Genomic DNA, 21,376 nt, shown 5'->3' with positions numbered 1-21,376 from the left:
CCCCCTCTGTGGATGCTTTATCTGGGTGGACAGATCCCTCCTAATTGAGCAGATATTCCATGTTCGCAAACAGATGGCTCCTTTGCATCAATTATTCCTTATCTGTGTAACCGGGGATGATTTGCTGACAGATAGCACGGGGTGAACTTAAAGCACGGGGGAGGCCCGTGTGTTCTGTACTCGCTCACACCGGGGGCTCTGGCTCCTCCCTGGGGGGGTTTGGGGGGCACAGACCCCAACTGGGGGTCCCGGCTGCCTGGCGGAGCCCATCTGCATCTCTTTGCATCTGAACACCCCCTGCGGGAAAAGAAGGGATTGGGGTTGCCCAGCTGACCCCATATCTGTTGCTCCCCCATTGCGCGTTGCTCAGTGCTGCTGTGACACGTGACCAAAGCTGATTAATGCTAATTAACGATGACTTGCTGTAGGTATCAACGTGCGCCCCAACCCTTTCCCTTGCCCACAGGTAGGGGATTGCCGGGGCTGCATCCTGGGGCTGTGCTCCCAGCATTGGCACCTCCATCTGCTTCTATAGGGTGGGAAGGAGCAGCCCACAGCCGCACGGTGGTGGCCGGGGTGGCACTCTGCCAGTTGGAGCCACTCGAGGGCTCACGGGATGCGCCGAGCGCTCGCGGTTGTGCGGTGCTGCCATATGGATTCCATAAATTAAACCTTTCCAGGAAGCGAGCGGTAAATTTATACGGCTGCTCGCATGTGTGGCTCATTGAGTCTGAGGGCTTCCCAGCAAAATTCATGTGCCATCCATCTCACTTAGGCTCTCCAGGTTTATAGGACTAATCCTGAGAAGAACTGGATCAACGTCAAACCCTTTCCATCTGCAAGCCTGGGCCCTGGGTGGGGAATGGGGGCTCCCTGTGCTGCAGGGCTGCACTGACGCAGCATTCTGGGGGTGTTTTATTGGATGCAGCATCCCAGGGCGCTTTGTTGCAGCTGCACGGTCGCAGCATCCTGAGGGCTGCTTTGTTGGTGCTGTGCAGATGCACCATCCCAGGGTCGTTTTGTTCGTGCATCTCTTCCAGAGGGGAATATAACCATGTTGCATCTATCTCGGGGCTGGGATGCTCTGCCTCCTGGCTGTCACTTGATGAAAGACGAACAGCACTGCTGACAGCACGAGCTGTGCTCCGGGTGCGTGCTGAGCAGGAGGGTGACAGATCCAACAGCCGTGGGCTGGGAGCTGCGGGGAGCCGGGTGGTTTGGGCATGGGCACAACCAGCGAGCCAAGCGTGGGCACGGGCAACCCTAAACATATCTCCCTTTATAAAGGCTGCAAAAGTTGCTTGGCAGTCGGGGTGTGGAAAACCCATCCCCACCGTGCGGTACATTCGCCTGCCCGGAGCCAGCAGGAAAGGCGAGGGGGAATTGTTGATCTCGAGTAAACACTGCCCGGTTGAGTAATCGGTAGCAGCCGACCCAGCCAGCTGCTGCTCGCCGGCGAGGGGACGCTGCTTTGATTCATAGCCCCCCCTCCACCCGCCCTCTCCCCCCAGAGCCTTTCTTGTCTGGCTGTGCTGGAAGCAGTGCCCGGATCCAGCTGCAACCCCGCGCTGGCCACGTGCATCTGCCTGCAGCAAAACAAAAGCATCCTGTGTGCGTGTCTGTGCCCCCGCGTGGCCCTCTGCTCTTGGGGTGGGGAGTGGGAGAGAAGGCACTGAGTCCCTGTGCTGCTTTTCTTCTAGGTGTCATCGTCTGCCCTCGAGACGCCCACTGCAAAGCAAGGCACTGAGCCCCGGCACCGGGTGCTGAGCACCAGGGAGAGCCCGGGGACAGACATCGGATCTGAGCGCAACCAGCGGACGGCTTTGGATGCAGAGGGAACAGACGTTGGAGCTACAAGTAGGTGCTGTGGTGCTTCGGGGGGTCCCCAGGCGCTGTCCTCTGTTGGCAATGGCAGGAGTGCGCCCAGTGGTTTCGGGTATGAGAAGATGGGGAGGTGACCCAGCAGCACCGCTGTCCCCGGGGCAGTGAGTCAGGCCACGGGCGCCATGGAGAGCCGCAGCGTTGGGCAGGACCTGCTGGGGGCTGGAGGGGACCCATAGGGCTGGGCAGGGCTGCAGCTCCTGGGACTGGGCTGCCTCGTCCGTCAGGAGCAGCAGCATTTTTGGGAGAGGCATCACGATGCTGCGTGCTTCCCTCCTGCCGCCTCCCAGGACTGGCTGGTTTGCTGGGCTGACCTGGCAGGCTGTGCTGTGCCGTGCCGTGCCATACCCTGCTGCACCACACCACGCTGCTTTGATCAGGCAGCTGCCACCAATGCCATCTCCCAGCGTTGGGGACAGCCAGTGCAGAAGGTGGGGAGCAAACCCCTGGGCTCCTAGCGGGGATGCTTTGCCCCCAGCCCAGCCCCGAGGCACTGGGGTAGGGGGGGGGTCAGGGACAGCCGTGCGCTGTGTCCCCAGAGGGTGCAGGCTGCATTTGCAAGCTGCTCACAGCCCGGCACACGGAGGCAAGCTGGGAGCTGTGGCCTGGAACGGGCCTGCTGGAGTCAGCGTTGGATTTATTACCCTGCCAGTGGCTGCCGGGCAAAGGTGACAGTGACTAATGGCTTGTTACACGCCTGCCACATCTCATCTGCACGCTGTGGCCGGGTGCTGGCGTTCCCAGCCCCGGGCTTGGCGTGTGGGCAGCCTGCACTCGCCCTGCCTGCCCAGTGGGGATGGGGATGGACCCCCCCTGTGCCCCCCCATTGGAGTGGTGACAGTGACATCTCGGTGCAGGAATCCTCAGCCGCTCCTTTGTGCTGGGTGTCCTCAAAGCGCTGCTGTATCCCCAGGTGGCGGCACGTCCCAGGGTGTCCTGGTGAGCTTAGTGTGACACATAGCACTTTACAACGTAGATGAAACTGCTTTGTGGTTGCAAAAGCAGCGCTGTGCTTGTCACCACCGTCCCCTCCCGGTGCCATTAGTAATGAGCACAGAGCCCAAGCGTTCCTGGCCACTGGCATAGGATACAGGTGACAGCCCCGTGGGGACATTAAACCCACCTGGCCCAAATTATCTGGGTTCAACAAAGTGAGAAGGACTCAGAAATGGGGATCTGCAAAGCGGGAATGGATGTTCCCCAAACCCAGACCATGTGCCGACAGTGGGAGTTGATGTGTGTGCGTGTGTGTGTGTGGATGCTGACAAAGCCACAAATGCATTCACTAGGAAAATTAAAAAATTAACAGGCATCGGCTCGCTCTAGATTAGTAAAGGCAGCGAGATAAAAGCGACTCTTTATACCTTGTGAGAATTGCTGATAAGGGCATTTGTTCCTCCGTATCCTTTAAAAAGAACGCGATGAAAAATTAAAATAGAACGGGAGGAAGGAGATGGGAGGGGAAAGTGATGAGAGAGGTGGTGGGCAATGCTGATGTGATGGGTACCACCAGTGTGATGGGTGCTGCTGGTGTGATGGGCACCATTGTATGATATGGGGACCATTGATGTGACGGTACCACCAATGTGTTGGGTACCACTGATGGGTACCAACAATATGATATGGGGACCACCAATGTGGTATGGGGGCCACCAAAGTGTTGGGTACCACTGATGTGATGGGCACTACCAATATGATATGGGGACCTCTGATGTGATGGGGACCCCAGATATGATATGGGGTACCACCAATGTGGTATGGGGACCAGTGATGTGTTGGGTACCAAGATGTTGGGTACCACTGTTGTGATGGGGACCCCAGATATGATATGGGGACCACCAGTGTGGTATGGGGACCACCAAAGTGTTGGGTACCACTGATGTGACGGGCACTACCAGTATGATATGGGGACCACTGATGTGACGGGGACCCCAGATATGATATGGGGGACCACCAATGTGGTACAGGGACCACCAAAGTGTTGGGTACCACTGATGTGACGGGCACTACCAGTACAATACAGGGACACCCCCATTACACTCTGCACCCATTTGCACATCATCCCCCCACCCCCTATTGTGGGTTCCCATCCCCTCCGATGCTGCCCACCCCTAGGGGGGGCTCCATTCCCCATGCTGTTCCCCCACCCCCCCCTATAGTGCCGCCGTTTAGTGCCAGCCGGGGCCTCCCCCCATCCCGCCCCCTCGGGCCCTGCCCTGCCCGGCCCGGCCCCCGGTGAGTCACGCTCCAGCCGTGCGGCTCCCGGGGCGGCGGGCGGGCGCCGAGGGAAGCAGGAAGCGGCGGGGGAGGCTCGGTACGGCTCGGCTCGGCTCTGCACACACACACATACACATACAGGCAGCGGGTCCATGGAGGAGCGAGGCCCTCGGTGGACGGGGCGGCCGCTGGGTGAGTGCCGACGGGACCCCGCTCCTACGTGGGGGATGGAGGGGGGGGGAGGCCTCGGAGCTGCCATGGGGCGGCTTGGGGGTGGGTGCTGTGTGTGGGGCCTGGTGGGTGTAGGGCTGGGTGGTGGGTTTAGGGCTTGGAATAGGGCACTGAGCCCAGTGTGGGACGCAGGGTTTGGGTTCAGAGCTGAGTGTTGGGTTCAGACCCCAGTGTGGGGCTCAAGGCTCAGCACTGTGCTCAGACTTCAATGTAGGGCTTAGGGTTTAGGGCTGTGCTCAGGCCCAGGTATGGGGCTGTGCTGAGATATTGATGTGGGGCCCAACACTGTGCTCAGAGCCCAGTGTGGGACCGAGGGTTCAGTGTTGTGCTCAGAGCCCAGTGTGAGTTTTAGGGCTCAGTGTTGTACTCAGACCCCAGTATGGGGCTCAATGTTGTACTCAGACTCCAGTATGGGGCTCAGTGTTGTGCTCAGACCCCAGTTTGGGGCTAAGGGCTCGGTGTTGTGCTCAGACCCCACTGTGGGGCTCAGTGTTGTACTCACACCCTGTTGTGGGGCTCAGGGCTCAGTGCTGTGCTTAGACCCCGTTGTGGGGCTCAGGCCCCAGTGTTGGCTTTGAGGCTGAGTGTTGTGCTTGGGGCTGTCTTCCTGTGTCCTACAATGTCACCGAGGCCACCACAACCCCATGTCAAAGTGCAGGGGCACGTTGGTAAGGCGTAGGGACACAGAGAGCTGCGAGCTCAGCCCTGCCAACAGCTGTAGCATCGCGCTGCCCACCTCGCTGTGCTTCAGTTTGCCCACACAGCAGCTCTTGCATTATTTGTCAGTTGCGGAGGGTTTTGCTAACACAACCGTCCAGGGAGCCCAGCCAAGACGTGCTGCTGCCTCTCCCGCTCCGCAGGGTGAGGTCACGGCCTCTGCGTCTCGCCCATCTCTCTGCTCATCGTCTCCTGGCGTGTTTATCTGCTCTCCTCCATCCTTGCTCTTCCACCCCTGCCTTGCCCTTTCCCCTAAGGCCTGGCGGATCTCCCAGCTGCTCTAATGGCCGGGGCGCCTTCCTCCTGCCCCATCCCAGTGCCTGCTTTGCATGGCGGGTGCCAGCACCCATCTGCCCTCCGTGTCCCCTAACAAGTGCCCTGCTGCATGTCCTGCAAACAGCACAGCTTCCTCCATGCACCATCCCTGCTGCATCAGCACCCGGTTGAACACAGAGGAGCCCAACACCCGTTACAGCAGGTGGGTGCCAGGCTGTGAATCTGCAGGAGAAAAGTTAATGGAAGGGAGAATGGCAGCGGGGAAGAAAGGCAGCTCCTCTGGTCGTTCAGAGCGCGTGCGCGTGTGCGAGCAGATGGGTGAGCCTGTGTGGTTTGTGGGTGTGCCCCCGCGGGGCTGTGTGCGTGTGAGGCAAGCGTGCGCGAGGCCGTGTGTGCTTGGCAGCGTGTTTGTATAACCTTGTGGGTAGGTGTTGGGTGGAACGATGGCAAACGGTGGCTTGGTTGGTGCCGGGGGGGGTGCTTTGTGGATGGAAGGGGGGCTTTGCAAGCGCTTTGCAATCGGGTGTGCTTGTAGCTGCAAGGTGTGTGCGCTCACAGCCTGTTTGCACACTGGGGGTGGAAGATATGTGTGCTTGAGTGTGTGCACACACCCAGGCCTTTTACAGGGAGGGGGGGTGGTGGTGAGTGTGTGTGTGTGTTGGCTCTGGGGCAGGGAGAATTACAGTGGAGACAGTGGCTTTGGAAGGGGGCCAGGGCTCCCGCTGTCTCGGGGAGGGGTACGAGGGAGGGTGCACTGGGACATGCAGCTCAGCAAGCAGAACATTTTATCGCTTCCTGACATGCTGACACCCAGGATGGGGCTGCAGGTTTTGGGCTGGGGAGAGCTCAGGTGGGGGCTGGTTTTAATCTTCCTGCTCCTTCTGATCCCTTCTTTCCCAGCCGCTGTGCTCCTTGTCACCGTGGGGTGAAACAGCTCCAGCAGTGCCAGATCTGAATGCAGGGTTTGGCATGACAGCCTGCAGTGTGAACTTTGAGATATGGCCTTTCCCTGTGCTGGAGTTCCCCTGTAGTGGTCGAGGTAGGGGAGGATGTGTACCAGGTACCATAGAGACTCCTAAGTGCCATAGGGTGACATAGGGACCCCTTGGTGGCAGCACCATGCTCAGGGCTATGGGCATTCCAAGGGGCCTGTGTGCCCCTGGGGGTGGTCACGGGGCATGTTTGGGGTTGGTAAGAGGTGCCAGAGGAGCGAAGGGCAGCGAGGCCCTGTGGGGGGGCAGCGGGGACAAAGCTTGGCACTGCATACAAGCCCGCGTGTTCCTGTGTGACCGCTCCGGGAAGCCTGCCAAGGGGATTGCCCTTGAAATAGCACTTTCCGTGCCCTGGCTTCCCTTGCTGCTCAGCCAGGGCTTGGGGGAAGGCGGGGGGAAGGTTAAGGGGGGGTCCTCTACTGGTTCCTTGCATCCAGCCCCCCCCCCCTTTTCCCAGCACCCCATTTGTGGGCAGTCACAGCATGGTGTGGGAGGAAGCGCAACCCCAATGCTCCTGTGCTGATAACAGCAGCCGCCTTATCACGGGGCTTCTGCAAGAGCGGATGGCACGGCCCCCACCCCCCAGCCCTTATCTGCCTCCCCTCGTCTGCCTCGGCCGTTGTGCTCGGCTCACAGTCCCCCATTGCCCGTGGGGTCGGCCCTTTGGCAAGGCCTCACCGCTTGGCAGCCTGCCCCCTCTATCCTTTTTGAAGTTTAAAATCCATTTAAGTCAAGAGGAGGGAAAGTTATTGCCGCTAAAGCCCCTTGCGTTTAGCAGTAAATCCTCTTTGCTGCTCTGGCACAGCCTCTTAGCACCAGCGGGGCCGTATGGGTGTCTCTGGGGTAAAGGGGCATGGGGAGAAGGTACCAGGCTGCTTTTGCCCCCATCAGCACTGCAGTTTGCTTGCTCACCATTTGCTCACCACCTCCTTGCTTGGTCCACAATGCTTTTGCCATTGCCCCCCTCTGCAGCCTGGTGCAGAAGCAGGTTCATGTCCCTGCACTCCCATGTACTGGGGAAGTTTGAAGCCATCCTGTTCAAAGCAGAAGCGTGCCCCCAGCTCTCTCACCACCACCCTTTTGCTCTCTGCTTCCTCTTCTTCCTCTCTCCAGAAGGGTTGGTGGCTCTGATCCCTCTCCGAGCAGGTGGGCAGCCCCACAGCCCCCCTGTCCTCAGTTCTGCATCACCCACTGAGGCCACTTGTGTCCCCAGGCACCTACAGGGACATGTTTCCCCTGGCGCCCTTCTGTCTCCAGCACAGAGGGCTTGATGGGCCGGCACGGTGCATGGCAGCGTTTTTATTTGATTTCCCTTCTCCTGTGCTGGTGATATTTAAATATTAATGTCTGCCTCTAATTGCTGTGTCAGAGGAACGGGTCGGTGCGGGAGTGAGTTGCAGGGGAGGCAGCGCCAGCTCATTTTGTTGTCTTGGGGAGTGTTTGCAGAGGAGAAATGTTTGTGCTCGCCCGTGTGTAGACACATATGTGTGTATTTACACCGCTGAGATCTGCTCGGATCACTGCAGCGTGCAGTGGGGAGACCCTTTCTGTGGGAGGGGTCCCTGTGCCAGGGATGGGGATAGATGTGCTGCAAGGGGAGGGCACGATGCCCCCGGAATAATGGGGTGGGATGAGTATTGGATGCAGTGGGATGGATGGGATGGGGGTGCCACCCTCTGCCTTCCCAGGAAGTGGGGATGAGCTGCCCGCCCCCAGCCACATCTCCACTCTCTGGGAACCCTCTTTCAACCCCGGGCCCAGCGGGAGGAATGCAAGGTGAGATGCAAGAGCCGTCGTGGGTGGTGAGCTGGGGCTGTGCCCGGTGTGGTGAGTTTGGCTCCGGGGGCTTGAGGCCTCCAAACCTCAACAGCTGGGCAATGGGGGGGGGATGGAGCAACCCCATTGGCACTGAGGCTTGTACTTCTGGCATTGGGGCATGCAGTGGGGCAGCACTAAGCAACTCAGCATTCGGGAGGGCTGCAAGCAGAGAGATATCTATGGGACTGGAAAAATTACACGTCCTTTAAAACTGGGTTGGAGCACAGGTTGATGTACCAAACCAGGGGTGCACGTGCCACTGGAGACGGGAGGGTTAACCACGGGAGGAGGGGGGGGTTCCCGCGGGCAGAGTGCAGTCAGATGCTTGTGCGCTCGCTTCCTGTAATAAAGCGAACGCCGGCGTGCTTGTCACCTGCTCTCTGTTGTGCTGCCAACAGGCAGACATGCTGCTTCTTGCTGCGGGCCCTGGCGCGCTCCCCACCACCTCTCCTCCCTCCTCGCGCCCCGGGCGCGCTCCCGCTGCCAGCATCCAGCACGGCACAGCAGGTGTTTCGGGGAGGGTGCGACGCTGCCTGTTGCCGCTCGCCCTGCGCGGGCGGAGGTTGTTGAACCGTTCCTTGGTGCCGTTGAACCGCTCCTCGACGCTGTCGAACCGTTCCTTGCCTTCCCGGGGCAATGCTGAGGGTGATGGGGGGACGGGTGGGTGTCCATGCTCTGTGAGCACGCATTGGATGCCCCATCCCTGCAGGCATTCAAGGCCAGGCTGGATGTGGCTCTGGGCAGCCTGGGCTGCGGGTTGGTGACCCTGCACATAGCAGGGGGTTGGATCTGGATGATCATCGTGGTCCTCTTCCCTGCTGCGCTGACCACTCAGCCGCAGCATTGCCATCCCCATTAACCCACAGGCTCTGTGTTCAATGGGGTTGCTGCCATTAATCTCAACTGCGGGGAATTTGCACCTTGGGGAGGGTTTGGGAGGAGCTGTTTGGGAGGAGCTGGCCTCCATCCTGCTCCCCGGAAGGGCAGTGGGTTATTTTAGCAACACAGAGAGATCAGATGAAGCCAATGCCCGTCCCCAGCTGCTCGCTGTCGCCGTGGGGCCGCAGCATCCCGCCCCACTCTGACCGTGGCTGTCGGCTCCAGCTTTGTTTCCTCCATCTAACAATATGATGGGTTAGGGTCAAGCTGTGGATTCATCACTTGTTGGAAGACTTTGCAGAACAATAAAGGTGTCTAGCTTTATATCTGCTCGTATTTTATCCGCTCCGCGGCCTTTCCCCAGCGCTGGCTGGGATTTACGGTGGGGGATATTTTAACGTGTCGAGGCGAGATGGGAAAGCCGAGGCCGCCCGCGCCTCCCAGCTCCCCCTCCCCACGCCTTTGCATTCAGTGCCTGTGCGCTGAAATATTTACCTTCCAGCTCCTCTGACAGTTCAAGCCGTCTCGTGAAGCAAAGGTTATTGAACTGCGAATGTTATGACATTACATTTTTGTGTCTGCACTTTCAAGATGCGTGATGCAGCCTGAATGATAAGTGATCTCAGGGTTAAGGGTGGGCTTTTCTTTGCTTTTTTTTTTTTTCCTTTCCCCTCCGCTCTCTCCTTTCTGCTTTCCTCCCCAGCTCGGCACAGGCTCTTGGCTCTGCTGGGACTTGATAACGCTCCCTTTTATTGCCCTGCCTTTGCATTCCGTGCGTTCGGGGCTGGGGTTGTGGGGAGGGTTTGGGGCCGGAGATGGGACAGCTCTATTGCTGTGTTGCTGCACCATGCTGAGCTCTCCCCAGGAAGGCATGAAGCTTTCAGTGTACCCTTAGTGGGGTGTCCCTTCTTTGCTATGGGCACTCACCCATGCCCATTTCACACCCCCAGTTTGGGGACCACCAAGTGACCCAGGGGGCATTTGAGCGTGGGGACAAGTGACAGTGGGGATGGCCCACCCTATACACACTAGAGGGCAGCAACAAACTGGAGCAGCACTGCAGGGCCAGGCTGCCATCGCTCCCAGGGATATTTGGGGGCTGGGGTCGGGATTTGTCCCCATGCAGCAAGGCTGGCAGGAACTGATGGATCTGCAGGCAGCTTCATCCAGTCGGAGGTTCCGAAATGCAATCAAGCAGCAGCATGATGAGATCCAAATGCTCGCCACAGCAGCCCTAAGCCAATCTGACCCGTGGTGTAATATCGTTCCGGGAGCAAATTAATTAAGTTATTCCATAAATTTGGCCATGCTCACTGCTGGTGAATCACATCTGCCCGTGCCTCCCGGGCTCCCCTTGGCATCGCCCTGCAGCACTTGGGGATGGATCTCAGCCCCACATCGCCCCAAGGTGTGGGGTCGGGGTCAGCAGCACTAACAGGATCCAGCTGTGCCGGCGGAGAAAAAGAGGTCAGGGCCCGGGAAATTAAATGTTCATAAATGTAGGCCCAAGCGCTTAAAAAGTAGGGCAGTGCCATTAAATCTCATTAAAGTTTAATACCTATCAGTGCCACTTCAGGCAGCCCTTGGACATTGCTTTAATTTGATGGGTGTTAAGGGAGAATTATCAAATAATTGTGCTGGCTGGGGACTTGCTTTTATCATGTTACATGGAAAGCTCTCCCGGCTTTGTGCCTCACATCAAAACAGCACGGGGAGGTATTGTTTGAGGGGGAGGGAGGGTGTATCATGGTGGGGGGGGGGTCCTGGCTGCTGGGGGAAGGATGAGGGATGGGAGTGATGTTGGCTGGGGGGTGGCACAGGGCTTGAGCCACCCCGCATGGCAGCATTAGGGCACCTGCGTCCCCAAGGGTGGCATGGGGATGGTGACCATCCTGCTGTTGCCATAGCTCTTCCCATTGGCCCCACATCCCGTGGCAGCACAGCAGGCATTGCTAATTACTTCTGATTTTTGCAGTGGGGCTGGAAGTGGGTGGAGTTGCATCTGGAACATGCAGAGCACGGTGGGGTTGGGGATGCGGGTGCAGAGGCACGCTCAGGACCATGCATTTTTTATAGGGTGCACCCAGGGTTATTTTGATTTCCTTCTATTTTTTTCCCACTCCTTCTGGCCATAAAAGCCCCAGTTGATGAAGAATTAGTGCCAGGCTGTTAGTCTTGGGTTTTATGAGATAACCCGGGTGCAAGGTGCTGCCGTGTAAATGTCTGGGCCGGGGGAGCGCGGGGAAGGGGAGAGCTGAGCCACTGCCATGAATTATTCAGCAGTGCCTGATTTCACATTATTCTCACTGATACTTTTACAACCTGTCAGTAAATAAAAAGATTCTACATTATTTATAGAAATGGACCCGAATTGGTTAGGGGAATTTACTGTTGCTATTATTAGGGACCGCTCAGCACCACGTTAATGAGAGCTGGGGTATGGCAAACGGTGCTTTCCATTGGTGTGTCCCCATGCCCAGCTCTTCTGCCTGCCTGGAGGTGTGATGTGGGGTCTGTATGGTGTTGGGCTGCTTGGGGACGTCATGATGGGGACATCATGGTGGGGTCATCAGCTCAATTGGTTGGGGACATCTCATTGGGAGCATCTTCTTGCTGGGGACATCTGCCACATTGGTTGGGAAATCTCCTTGTTGAGGGCATCTCACCCTGCCTGGCTCAACACACAGGAGGGGTTGCTAGGAGGTGCCCAGAGCACCATAGGACACAGTTGTGCAGCTGAGCCCGGTGGGGCTGAGCGAAGAGAAGCCGAAACCCAAGAACTTAATGGTTTGTTTCCACTGTCCTAAGGTGCTTGCTACAAGCCTGCCGGTGACAGTTTTATTGGCAGGCAGGCCATGCTAGAAGGATTGTAGGCTATTTACAGTGTTGAGGCCATGACTTTGTGAGCAGACAGTTAACATAAATTCACATGATGGATCAGTTATCACTTCATTGAACTTGTGGCGGATCCATTGAAGGCTGTGCAGTAACATACTGTTTCCTGGCTCTGCACAGCGCTGGGATACATTAAATACACTTTATTTATAGCTTACCATTGCTGCACTGTGGGCAGGAGAATGCAGCTTTTGCAACTATCATCTAATTTTATGATGAGCATTAAAGCAAGGCCTATAATTTGCACCTTTTTATTCATTAGACACTGGTGCAGCCATAAGTCAAGAATGCCCAGGGATTTAGATGCAGATCCAGAAGATAAACTATTGACAAGCCAGATGTATTTTTACATTAGTGTGCCTTTACAATAGTTTATGTTGAGAGTGGAATATAAATTGCATTATTAAATACGAACCACTCTTGTAACCACTGCTTTGCCTGCTTATTTGAAGGAAGGATGGGATTCAGCGCCGCAGAGTGCGGGGCTTTGCCCAATCGCTCAGCGTTGGACGGGTGGATTTGATGTGCTTTATTTTCGCCCTGGATGTGCTGGAGCAGCACAAGCCGTGTGTGCCTGGAGCTCTCTGTGCCTTTAACCTCCCATTTCCCCACTCCTCTTTATGCCCTCCTGTATTTTGGAAGCACTGGGTGCTGGGGCTTTGCGCTGCCACCCGTGGCTGTCCCCAAGGGGCATCATTGGCCCTGGTGGCCAATGGACAGCAATGGCCACGTGGCACCGACCTCTCCCTCCCAAAGCACCAGGCAGCCCTGGCCAGCAGCGAGTTAAATCCTTTTGTTTCCGAGGGAATACAGTTTATATTATGAGCATGAATAAAAGATGGTTGTGCTAGGGGTAGCTGTCAGTATCTTTGCTGTGTATAAAGGCTTCTACTGTAGCTTGACAGTAAAAGACTGTGTTCGGGGACTGATGTGGTTTCTCAAAGGAGCTAAATAAATAAGGGACGCTTATTTTTACACCAGTAAAGGCTGCTGGAAATTTAAAGCCCTGTTTATCTCTCTGAAATCGTGGTGTTTATTGTTATCTCATGTAGGGGGAATTTGCATGTTCGCTAATAATTAACTGAACCCGGCGCTTCTCCCTCCTGTACGTGCCACAGCCCTGCTGCTATCTGCAGGGAGGGAACGCTGGCAAATCGAAGGCAAATATTGAACAAGCCTGGGCTGGGCACAGTGTTCCCAGTACCCCATCCCGCTGCACGTCACCCTATATGTATCCATGGGGCTGTGGGTGAATGGATGAGACACCCCCATCGCTGCCCATCGTGGTGCAGTGTTTCCCTGGAAGCAAGCATCAGCTCCTGGGCACATAAAGGCTTGGAAGCAGCGGGGCAGAGCACCTGCCCCTTTGTGCCCACAGCTAACAGGCATCCCATCCCGGTCCCCGCGGCACCAGATGCTGCCGCTCCGTGTCACACCGTCATCTCGCTAGCGGAGTGTAACGGGGAGAGCAGTCGGTGCCTTTGTTTCTAGTGCTCTTCACACAGCTGTCACTTCCAGTGATCAGTAGAAAAATCATCACCCCACAGGATCATACATATGGAACGGTGTCTGTGCGGAATATTTATTGTAACATGTGTTGGGGCCGCGCTGGTCACGAGCCCTGGGTCTGGCTCGCCCTTGCAAGGATGCTGTCATCCCTCAGGTCTGCCTGCTGGGACCACACATTGTCCCCAAGGCAGTGTCCCCAAGGCAGTGTGTCCCCAAGGCGGTGTGTCCCCATCACACACTGCGTGAACAGACCTGGCAGTGGATCGGGGCCGCAGGGACTCTGGGCTAATTGTGCTCAGCTGCTCATGGAGCAGTGTATTCTGCCTGTCCCCTGGCTTGCTGTTCCCATAGGATGTCCCCAGTCCTGGTGGTAGCTGAGATGCTGCTGTGTGCAGCCCCAGCCCTCCCAGCTGAACCTCGGAGACAAGCAGCCCTTTGCTGGGGTCACCTGTGGAGTGGCTTTTGGGGTCTCCAAACTGGGCCGTGCCGAGGAGGGTGAAGGTACCCAGGGATTCTCAAGGGAATCAAGTCCCCAAGCTGAGCCTCAGTGGGGACAGGGATGGGGATGGGGAGGGGGAAATCTTCGTCTCTGGAGCTGTCAGCTCAGCACCTTTCATGTGTGATGGGTAAACAACGCGGAGCGCCCGCCTGGGAAGGCTGTTGGATCCCTGCTGGTGCTAAAGCAGCGTCTGGCAGGGATGGGGAACGTGCCGTCGCCTGCGTGAGGCACCGCGGACGTGACGCCCTGCTGGGGCTCACTGCTGCCTGCTTCAGCAATGGGAGACAGCAGGGCAACACCGGAGCTTTCGGGTGGCCAGAGACATTCCCAGGGGGGCATTCAGCTCCCCGAATTATCCTGTGGGGCTGCAGCATCCCTCAGCAGAACGGGTTCTTGTTGCTAACAGCCCCAAAATGCACAGCTTGTCCCCACGTTCCCATCCCCATTCCTCCCTGTCACCCCATAGCTTGCAGGGCCCTGTGCCCTATGGCTGTGGGTTTCCTCTGGCAGGGCACAGCGTGGGGATGCACAGATGCTGTGCAGGCAGCGAGGGGGTCACCAGGTCCCCTAAGCACATGGCTGGGGGAAGGTGTCACCGGCGCCTTTTGGCACCCGCCGCCACACGAGCGCGCTCCTCTGACAGCTTTATCAAGCCTCCAGACTTCCCAATTCCATTGTTCCTGACATCTGTTTCGGTAAGTGATTAATTGCAATTAGTGAACAGTTTGAAAGCCCGTGGAAGAATATTCAGCAGAAAACTCGTCAAGATTAATGAGTGGTGGCAGTTGTCAGAAGGGCTGCTGCCTCGCCGTGACGCGCGGCGTGGAGGTGCAGGAGGATGGGAGAGCCCCCTCCCTCCTCACACATCGTCCCCTCCTCCCAGAGAATAACACAGGATGATTTTTCATCCGAATGCATGAATTATCCGCTAATGCGCTATTAATAAAGCACTGTGGAGTTTCACCGAGATTAGGTCCTAAATCATGCAGAATGAATTTTAATGAGTCCAAAAGACACCGGCATTAGACGCTCTTAGGGACCTGGAGAAAATACAGGGGTTCACCCCGAGGGATGAAACCCCTGGGGGTGGGCTGGGCTGGGTGGTGGCAGAGGGGCTGGGAGCTGTCATGCAGCCCTTTGCTCCGGGGGCATCAGGGTGTGCCGTGCCGCGCTGCGTGCGTGCATGAGTGCGCGCAGCGGAGCTGGCTGCCTTTGTGCGGCACTGTAAGGAGGCTGCTTTGCAGGGAATTAGCTCGTTGGGCTGTGACTCAGAGCAGAGAGCTCTCTAAATAGCACTGCCTAAGTCAGCGTGAGGGCTGCTTGCTCCTCGTGGGAGCGGTGACGGGCACCTGGGGACAGAGCGTGTCCTGCTCGGCTGGCTGTGCAGGGTGGCTGTGGTTTGGGGACCCGATGTCCTCCACCTCGCTGCCCCAAATTCCTGCAGGAGATGGAGGAGTTTTGCTCCTGCAGTGAGTTTCCCAGCCCTTTGCAATGTGCCCTTGTGCTTGTGTTTCCCTTTGCATGTCCTGGCCCCAAGTTGGCCGGTGGTGGCACACTGGTGGTCCTGAGGGCAGGTAGAGCTGCAGGGCTGGGAGGGAGGGCATGACATCTGCTTTGCAAACTGCTTTTAATGGCGAGGTCAGAGCAGCTTGGCACCCCAAAGCAGATGGCTGTGGCATCATCCTCACCCATGAAGTTCCCCCTTTAACAGACCATGACCGGAGGGGTGCGATGTGGGGAGCATCCTTCACCCCCTGCCTCGCTATGCTCATCCGAAATGGGTACACAGCATCAGGGACAGGCTCCCTGCCTTCCCCTTTCCCATAGGGATGCTGTTGTCCACGCAGACCTCAGGCTTCGCACAGCCTCTCTGACCCCAACACAGGCACCGAGACTTGTTTATTGCAGGGCTTTTCCCATGGCTCCATCCTGACAAACAAGCACTGGGCTACACGGGGCGTCCACTTCCCCACCCGGCAGCCTGGCCCTGTCACCTCCCGTTGATTTATTGCTCTTTTGGGCACTGGGTGGCAGGGGTCGGGAGGTCTCGCCGTCAGCCGCCCTTTGTTGGTGTCCGGCACAATGACCCGGCACAGGCTGTTTGTTCGGCACGTCGGGTAATTACCGTGCTGGGGGAGAATGGGGGTCAGGGAGGCAGAGCTGTGCCGTGACCCGCCGACGGCGAGACCCTGCGGGGCTGGGGCTCGTCCTTCCCCTGGCACCATCTGCTCGCAGGCGGCCGCTGCGAGAGAGCGACGGGACTGAGGCTCCGTCGGCGACGCAGCGCTCAGACGGACGGACAGATGGTGGTGGGTTTGAAGAGGTAGAGTGTGTACTTTGTTCTGGAGAGCTCGGGGAAAAAAAAAAGAGAGAGAGAGAGAAAAAGAGAGGAGAGGGAGGGGACGTCCTCCCATCTCCCCGCTGTGCTGCTCTATGGGGGCTGTCATCGTGCCAGGGATGCTGGCACTCGCTGTGTGCTGGGGGCGGAATGAGATGCACTGGGGTCCCCAACCACGGTGGTGGGGGGTTGTCCCTGTGATGTGGCCATGCCCTTATCTGCAAGGATCTGACCTTGGCGTGCTCCCCTCCTGCTGTCATGGCACGGCACGGCACGGCACGTACCCGCCTGCGAGCGGTGCCAGCTGGGTCGGGGCTGATGCAAGTGGCGTTCCTAGGCAAACCCGGCTTCTTATGAACCGGCTGGGCCAGCGGCAGGGAGGAGCGGGCGTCGGGTCCCTGCAGCGGTGCTGCGGACCCGCTGGACTCGCTGGGGGAGCGGCAGCGTGGGTTTGGCAGCTTGGCTTCTTGTGCAATAGGTGGAGCCGGCAGCTCCTGCGGCCCCGCAGACGCTTTGTGCAGCGGCGTCTGCCCGGCGCGTCCCGGCATCGCCGCCTGGAGCCGAGCGGACCGCTTTTGACGCCCATGCAACGGTGTCTCACCGTGGCCTTCAGCCAGGGCTGGGTGCGCTGGCAGCCTGCCTGCCCTCTGTGCTGGCCCTATGGGTCAGCTTCCAGCAGGCCATGATGGAGTGATGCTGGAGCACCGGAGCAATGGCTAATGCCATGTGGTTGGACCAAGGCTATGAGCAGGTGGGCTATGGGGACGCAGCATAGGATGTTCACATGGGATGTTCACATCCCTAACGTTTGTACACGGGTTCATAGGGCTGTGCCCAGCTGCTGTGCGGACCCCATCCCGCTGCCTGCCCCACCTCGGGGCTGTGCACGCCCAAGCGCTGCCGCTGCAATCCTGACTTTGCCGTCTGTTAATTAACGCCCGCGCCAGGTCTGGCCCCGCGTTACACTTCATTATACGATTGCGATCGGGGCCGCTCCTCCTTCCCGGCCGACTCCGGCTGGATAATTAGGTGTGTGTTCTCCCGCGTGCAGACAGACACTTAATACGGCTTTAATCACCTGCTCCAGCAGCTCCCACCCACTGCCCTGCGCCCGCACGGAGCCGAGCCGCTGTGTTTCTGCTGCCGAGAAAACTCGCGTCTGCCTTAATTACAGGCTGTGGATGCCTGCTGCAAACGCCCTATGCTGATGCCTGGTGTGGATACACGGTGCAAATACCCGGTGCCAATGCTCGGGGCATATGCACCGTGCTGGTGGCTGGTGCAAATGCCACCCGGGCTGGGGCTCATCCTGCAAGGGGCCTCTCGCTGGAGCTGGAGCAGGCGGCCTGTCGGCTCCTCGCAGGTGTAAGCACAGACTCTGCGGCGCTCGAGCTTCTGTGCGGCAGGCGCGTGCCAGCACACTGCTGTGCCTTGCGAAGGTAGCAGCCATCTGCACTGTGATAAAAAGCCCTGAGGATGATAAATAGACAAGTAGCACTTTTATTGGATTGCAGTTTCGAAGCAGCCACTTTGGGTTTGGCACGGTGCTAACGACAGACTCTGCACGGCGCTGAGCCCCGGCCGGGAAGCAGCCCCTGCTCCAAGAGAAGTGGGACAGAGCTCTGATTTTGGGGAGGGACGTGGCACTGTCCCACGGTGCTGGCCTCCAGCTTGGGGAGCTCCTTAGCTCCTCCTTTCCCCTCTGTATTGCAGGGATGATGCTTCTGCATCATCTACCCAGGAGCAGTTTGGGGCCAGGGGGGTGAGCATCGCGTTGTGCCCTGTGCCGGGGGCAGGCCAGCTGGCACAACATGGGGCTGGCGCACGCCGTGGTGCCCCAGCTGCTGTGCTGGCCTCTCCGTCACCTGCGAGAAGCAGCTTGTTTGTCAATAATGGAGCAGAGAAAATTGCAGCCGAAATGTGTCTCGGATCTGCTTTGTGTTTCCTTAATGCGTTCACCCTGGAGGTGCCTGCTCACAGGCGTACAAAGGCTGCCGGGAGGGATGAAGGGGTGGGGGGACGGGCCCTGGGCTCACACATGGCCCCATGTAGGCTCTGTTACCACCTGCCCTGGGCAGCCCCTGGTCCCTATGCGTGCTCTGACCCCACCACCCACAACAGTGCGCTTCCAGGGCTTGGCCCCCATGCACTGGGTATCCCCGTGCTCACAGGGATGGGCTCCAGCTCCAGAGGGCACAGGGCCGTGGGTGACATGGCACTGGGAAGCGGTGATGGAGGGCAGCTGTGAGCTCCAGGGCTGGGTCAGGGGGGTGATTCCTCATCCTTTGGCACAGCTGCCAACTTGGAAACCCATTATCGGGGACTTTCCTATCCCCTCCCTCTCCTCCCGCTGCTGGGACAGGGCGCTCTGATGTCGGGGACAGCTTGGGGCTAGTACCCATAAGGACAGCGATGCCATTTAGGAGACACAAGTCTGCAGAATGCCGTTTGTGTGTCTGCCCCAAAAGCCCTTCCCAGCCCCGAACGCCGCCAAAAAGCAGCCGAGCCGCGTGGCTGGACGGCTCTGTGCCGGCGGCACAACTTGTGCAAGGCAATAGGGCGGGATGACGCTAACGGAGAGCCGGGACCGACCTTCTGGGTGAGCAGAGAAGACCTGCTGGAGAGGTTTCTCGCTGAGCTGGCTCTCCCGCTGTCAGAAAAGACAGCTATGTCATAAAACAAGTATTTTTGGCCGGCCCGCCGCCTCCCAGGTGACACCGCCGCAGCCGCTCTGCCCGCAGGGCGATGAATTCCCGTGTGAGTCACGGCCAGGGGAAGAGCAGAGCTGTGCTCAGCACCCCACTGTTGTCCCCATTCCGCTGCCACCGGCTGCGCTGCCGTCCCTGCCCACGTGGAGGTGTCTCCATGAGGTTTAGATCTGTGGGGTGACAGTGTCGCCATATCCCTGCGCTTTTGGGGTGGCAGGAGAAGGGTGATGACCCCCCTGTATTGGTTGGGAGGATGGTGCCGTGCCCCCTTGCATAGGTGGCAGTTGGAGCATTCCTATCCCCTTCCACATCCCCTTTGCTCATGGGGACACTTTTGGGGGTCCTCCAGAATAGAGCGCATTGGGGTCTCAAGCAGCAGAGGGATCCATCCCCATAGCAGGGGCACTCAGGGTGCAGTGGGGCCATCCCCACGCCGTGCCAGCCCCACACCTGCGTGCAGGGGCCATGCAGCTGCCTGCCCGGGCGTGCATCCCAGGAATTTGGCAGGGCTGGAGGGTGATGGCTGCCTCCCCCTGCCCTCTGACCCGCCGGGATGATACAAGCCGTCTTCTGTTTCTCCTCAGCCTGACTGCGGGGTCAGGACAACAGCTCTCGCTGTCTCGCTCGCTGTGATAAAACGGCTCACGACACAATAGATCTGTCAGGCTGCTGGCATGGCTGGAGGCCCGCAGTGAGGAGGGGGGGCAGCGGGTGCTTGGGGTGCCCTTACAACCCCAGCATAGCCGTGTTGGGGCTGCCCTGGTGCCTACCGCTTTTGGCACACTCATGCCATGAGTTTTGCCCAGCCTCAGCACAGGGAAGGGGGGCATAGGAGTGGGATTTCTTGGCAGCATGGAGTTCTGGCTCGGGGCTGTGCTCTCTGGCTGCTCGCCCTGGCCCTGCCAGCCTTGGCACCTCCAAAAATCCATCTGGAGGGAGCGGTGAGATGTGTCTGCTGCCGTCTCCAGCCTGGGGACGCTCTATAGGGAGCCACTTGCCTCCTTCTCCACCTTGGAGAGGAGCTTCCCTGCTGGCTTTAGTGCCATTCTGTCAATTCCTGCGTCACCCTTGCAATGATTCGTACCCACGTGATGCTCTGGGTGCCAACGGGGACCAAGTGGGCATAGCCACTGTGTGACCGGGGCAGCACACCAAGCTGCTCATCCCCCTTCAAAGGGCATCGCAACACTGCTTGGGATGGAGGGAACCCTCCCCCTGCACCCTCAGCCCCGGCGTGGCGGCTATTGAGAAATAAAAAGCGTCTCCAATTAGAAGCGGCGGTGCTGCAAACTCGCGGCGAGGCACTTGAACTGTCACTGTGCAGCCTTAATTAGCAGCGCCGGGGCAGGGGTCAGCAGCAACTCAGCAGTCTTGACAAGGCTGCTATCAAGTGCAAGGAGGGAGGAGGAGGGAAGGGAGGGAAAAGCAAAGCCCCCGTAACTCAGGCCCAGTCCTGGGTGGAGGGGAGGGGGAGGGAGAGCGTGCCGGAGACGCAGGCAGAGTTAAAAGGGAATAAAATGGTTGCTATCTCCCGCGGCCGGCTCTTGGGCGATGCGCAGCCCGCAGCAGGGGAGAGCAGCTGCTGGCAGGGCTGAGAGCCAGGGGGACCCTCCCCGTGCTGGAGATGATGAGCTGGTCGTCCCTGCTGCAGAGCCTCAGTAAGTGCTGGGCTGTGGGGTGGGTGCCCCGGGGACGGCCCAGTGGGTGTGAGGGTAAAGGGGACGGGGTCAGTGTGGTGTCGGTGGGTAGCAGGGCGATGGGTGCCCCCTGTGCTGCCTCATCTCATCCCTGGTGTCCACCCTGTGTTACGGTCAGTGCCTGGCCGTGCCGGGTTTAACCTCTGCCCTTCCCCTTCTGACCTTCAGCCCTGCTGAAAAGGGTTTAAATGCAGAGTTATTTGATAGTTAATCCTTGCCCAGGGCCTGGGGCATTGCCCTGCATCCTGACCCTCAGCCCTCGCTGTGCTGAGAGAGGGGGTGAATTTTGGCACCGGGGCTCTGCCCCCACCAACCCCCTGCTTCATTCCCTGCTTGGAGCTGCTGCCCTGTCCCCCGGTGGCACTGCAGGTGCTGGCTCAGTTCAGCAGTGCCAGCAGCACGCTGGAGGTCAGGCAGCCGTGACGATTAAAGTCCGGGGGGTGAAAAGAGCTTAAACAAATCCCCGATCCGTCAGATGCCAGATTAGGCTGTTCAAAATGCGCTGTGAGCTGCCGTGGTGCGGGGGGGGGGGGCACACAGCTGAACGCCCTGGGAGCTGTGGCCATATTACTGCGGGCTGTGATGATCCCAGTGATGCACAGGGATGCAATGGGGGCTATGTGGGTGCAGTGAGGTGGTATTGGGATCAGGAGCCCCCCCAGGTTTCCAGTATCTCCCTGTTTTAGCGCAGTGCTTTTCCCTTTCCTTCCCAGCTGGTG

General features: G+C 58.5%; 1 protein-coding gene across 2 annotated transcripts in view; it reads left to right on the top strand.

Annotated features, from left to right (window-relative positions):
- GSE1 (Gse1 coiled-coil protein) overlaps positions 1–21,376 on the top strand; it is a 78,803-nt gene that overhangs the window by 21,081 nt on the left and 36,346 nt on the right. For both annotated transcript variants that reach the window (XM_015874196.2, XM_015874198.2), the window contains exon 2: positions 1,701–1,857. In XM_015874196.2, the coding sequence (XP_015729682.1) occupies positions 1,701–1,857 (157 nt within the window). The remainder of the gene's footprint in view (positions 1–1,700; positions 1,858–21,376) is intronic.

Source organism: Coturnix japonica, chromosome 11 (genome assembly GCF_001577835.2).
Source record: "Coturnix japonica isolate 7356 chromosome 11, Coturnix japonica 2.1, whole genome shotgun sequence".
Taxonomy (NCBI): domain Eukaryota; kingdom Metazoa; phylum Chordata; class Aves; order Galliformes; family Phasianidae; genus Coturnix; species Coturnix japonica.
The sequence above is the reverse complement of the archived record's forward strand: the minus strand, read 5'-3'. Positions and strand labels throughout refer to the sequence as shown.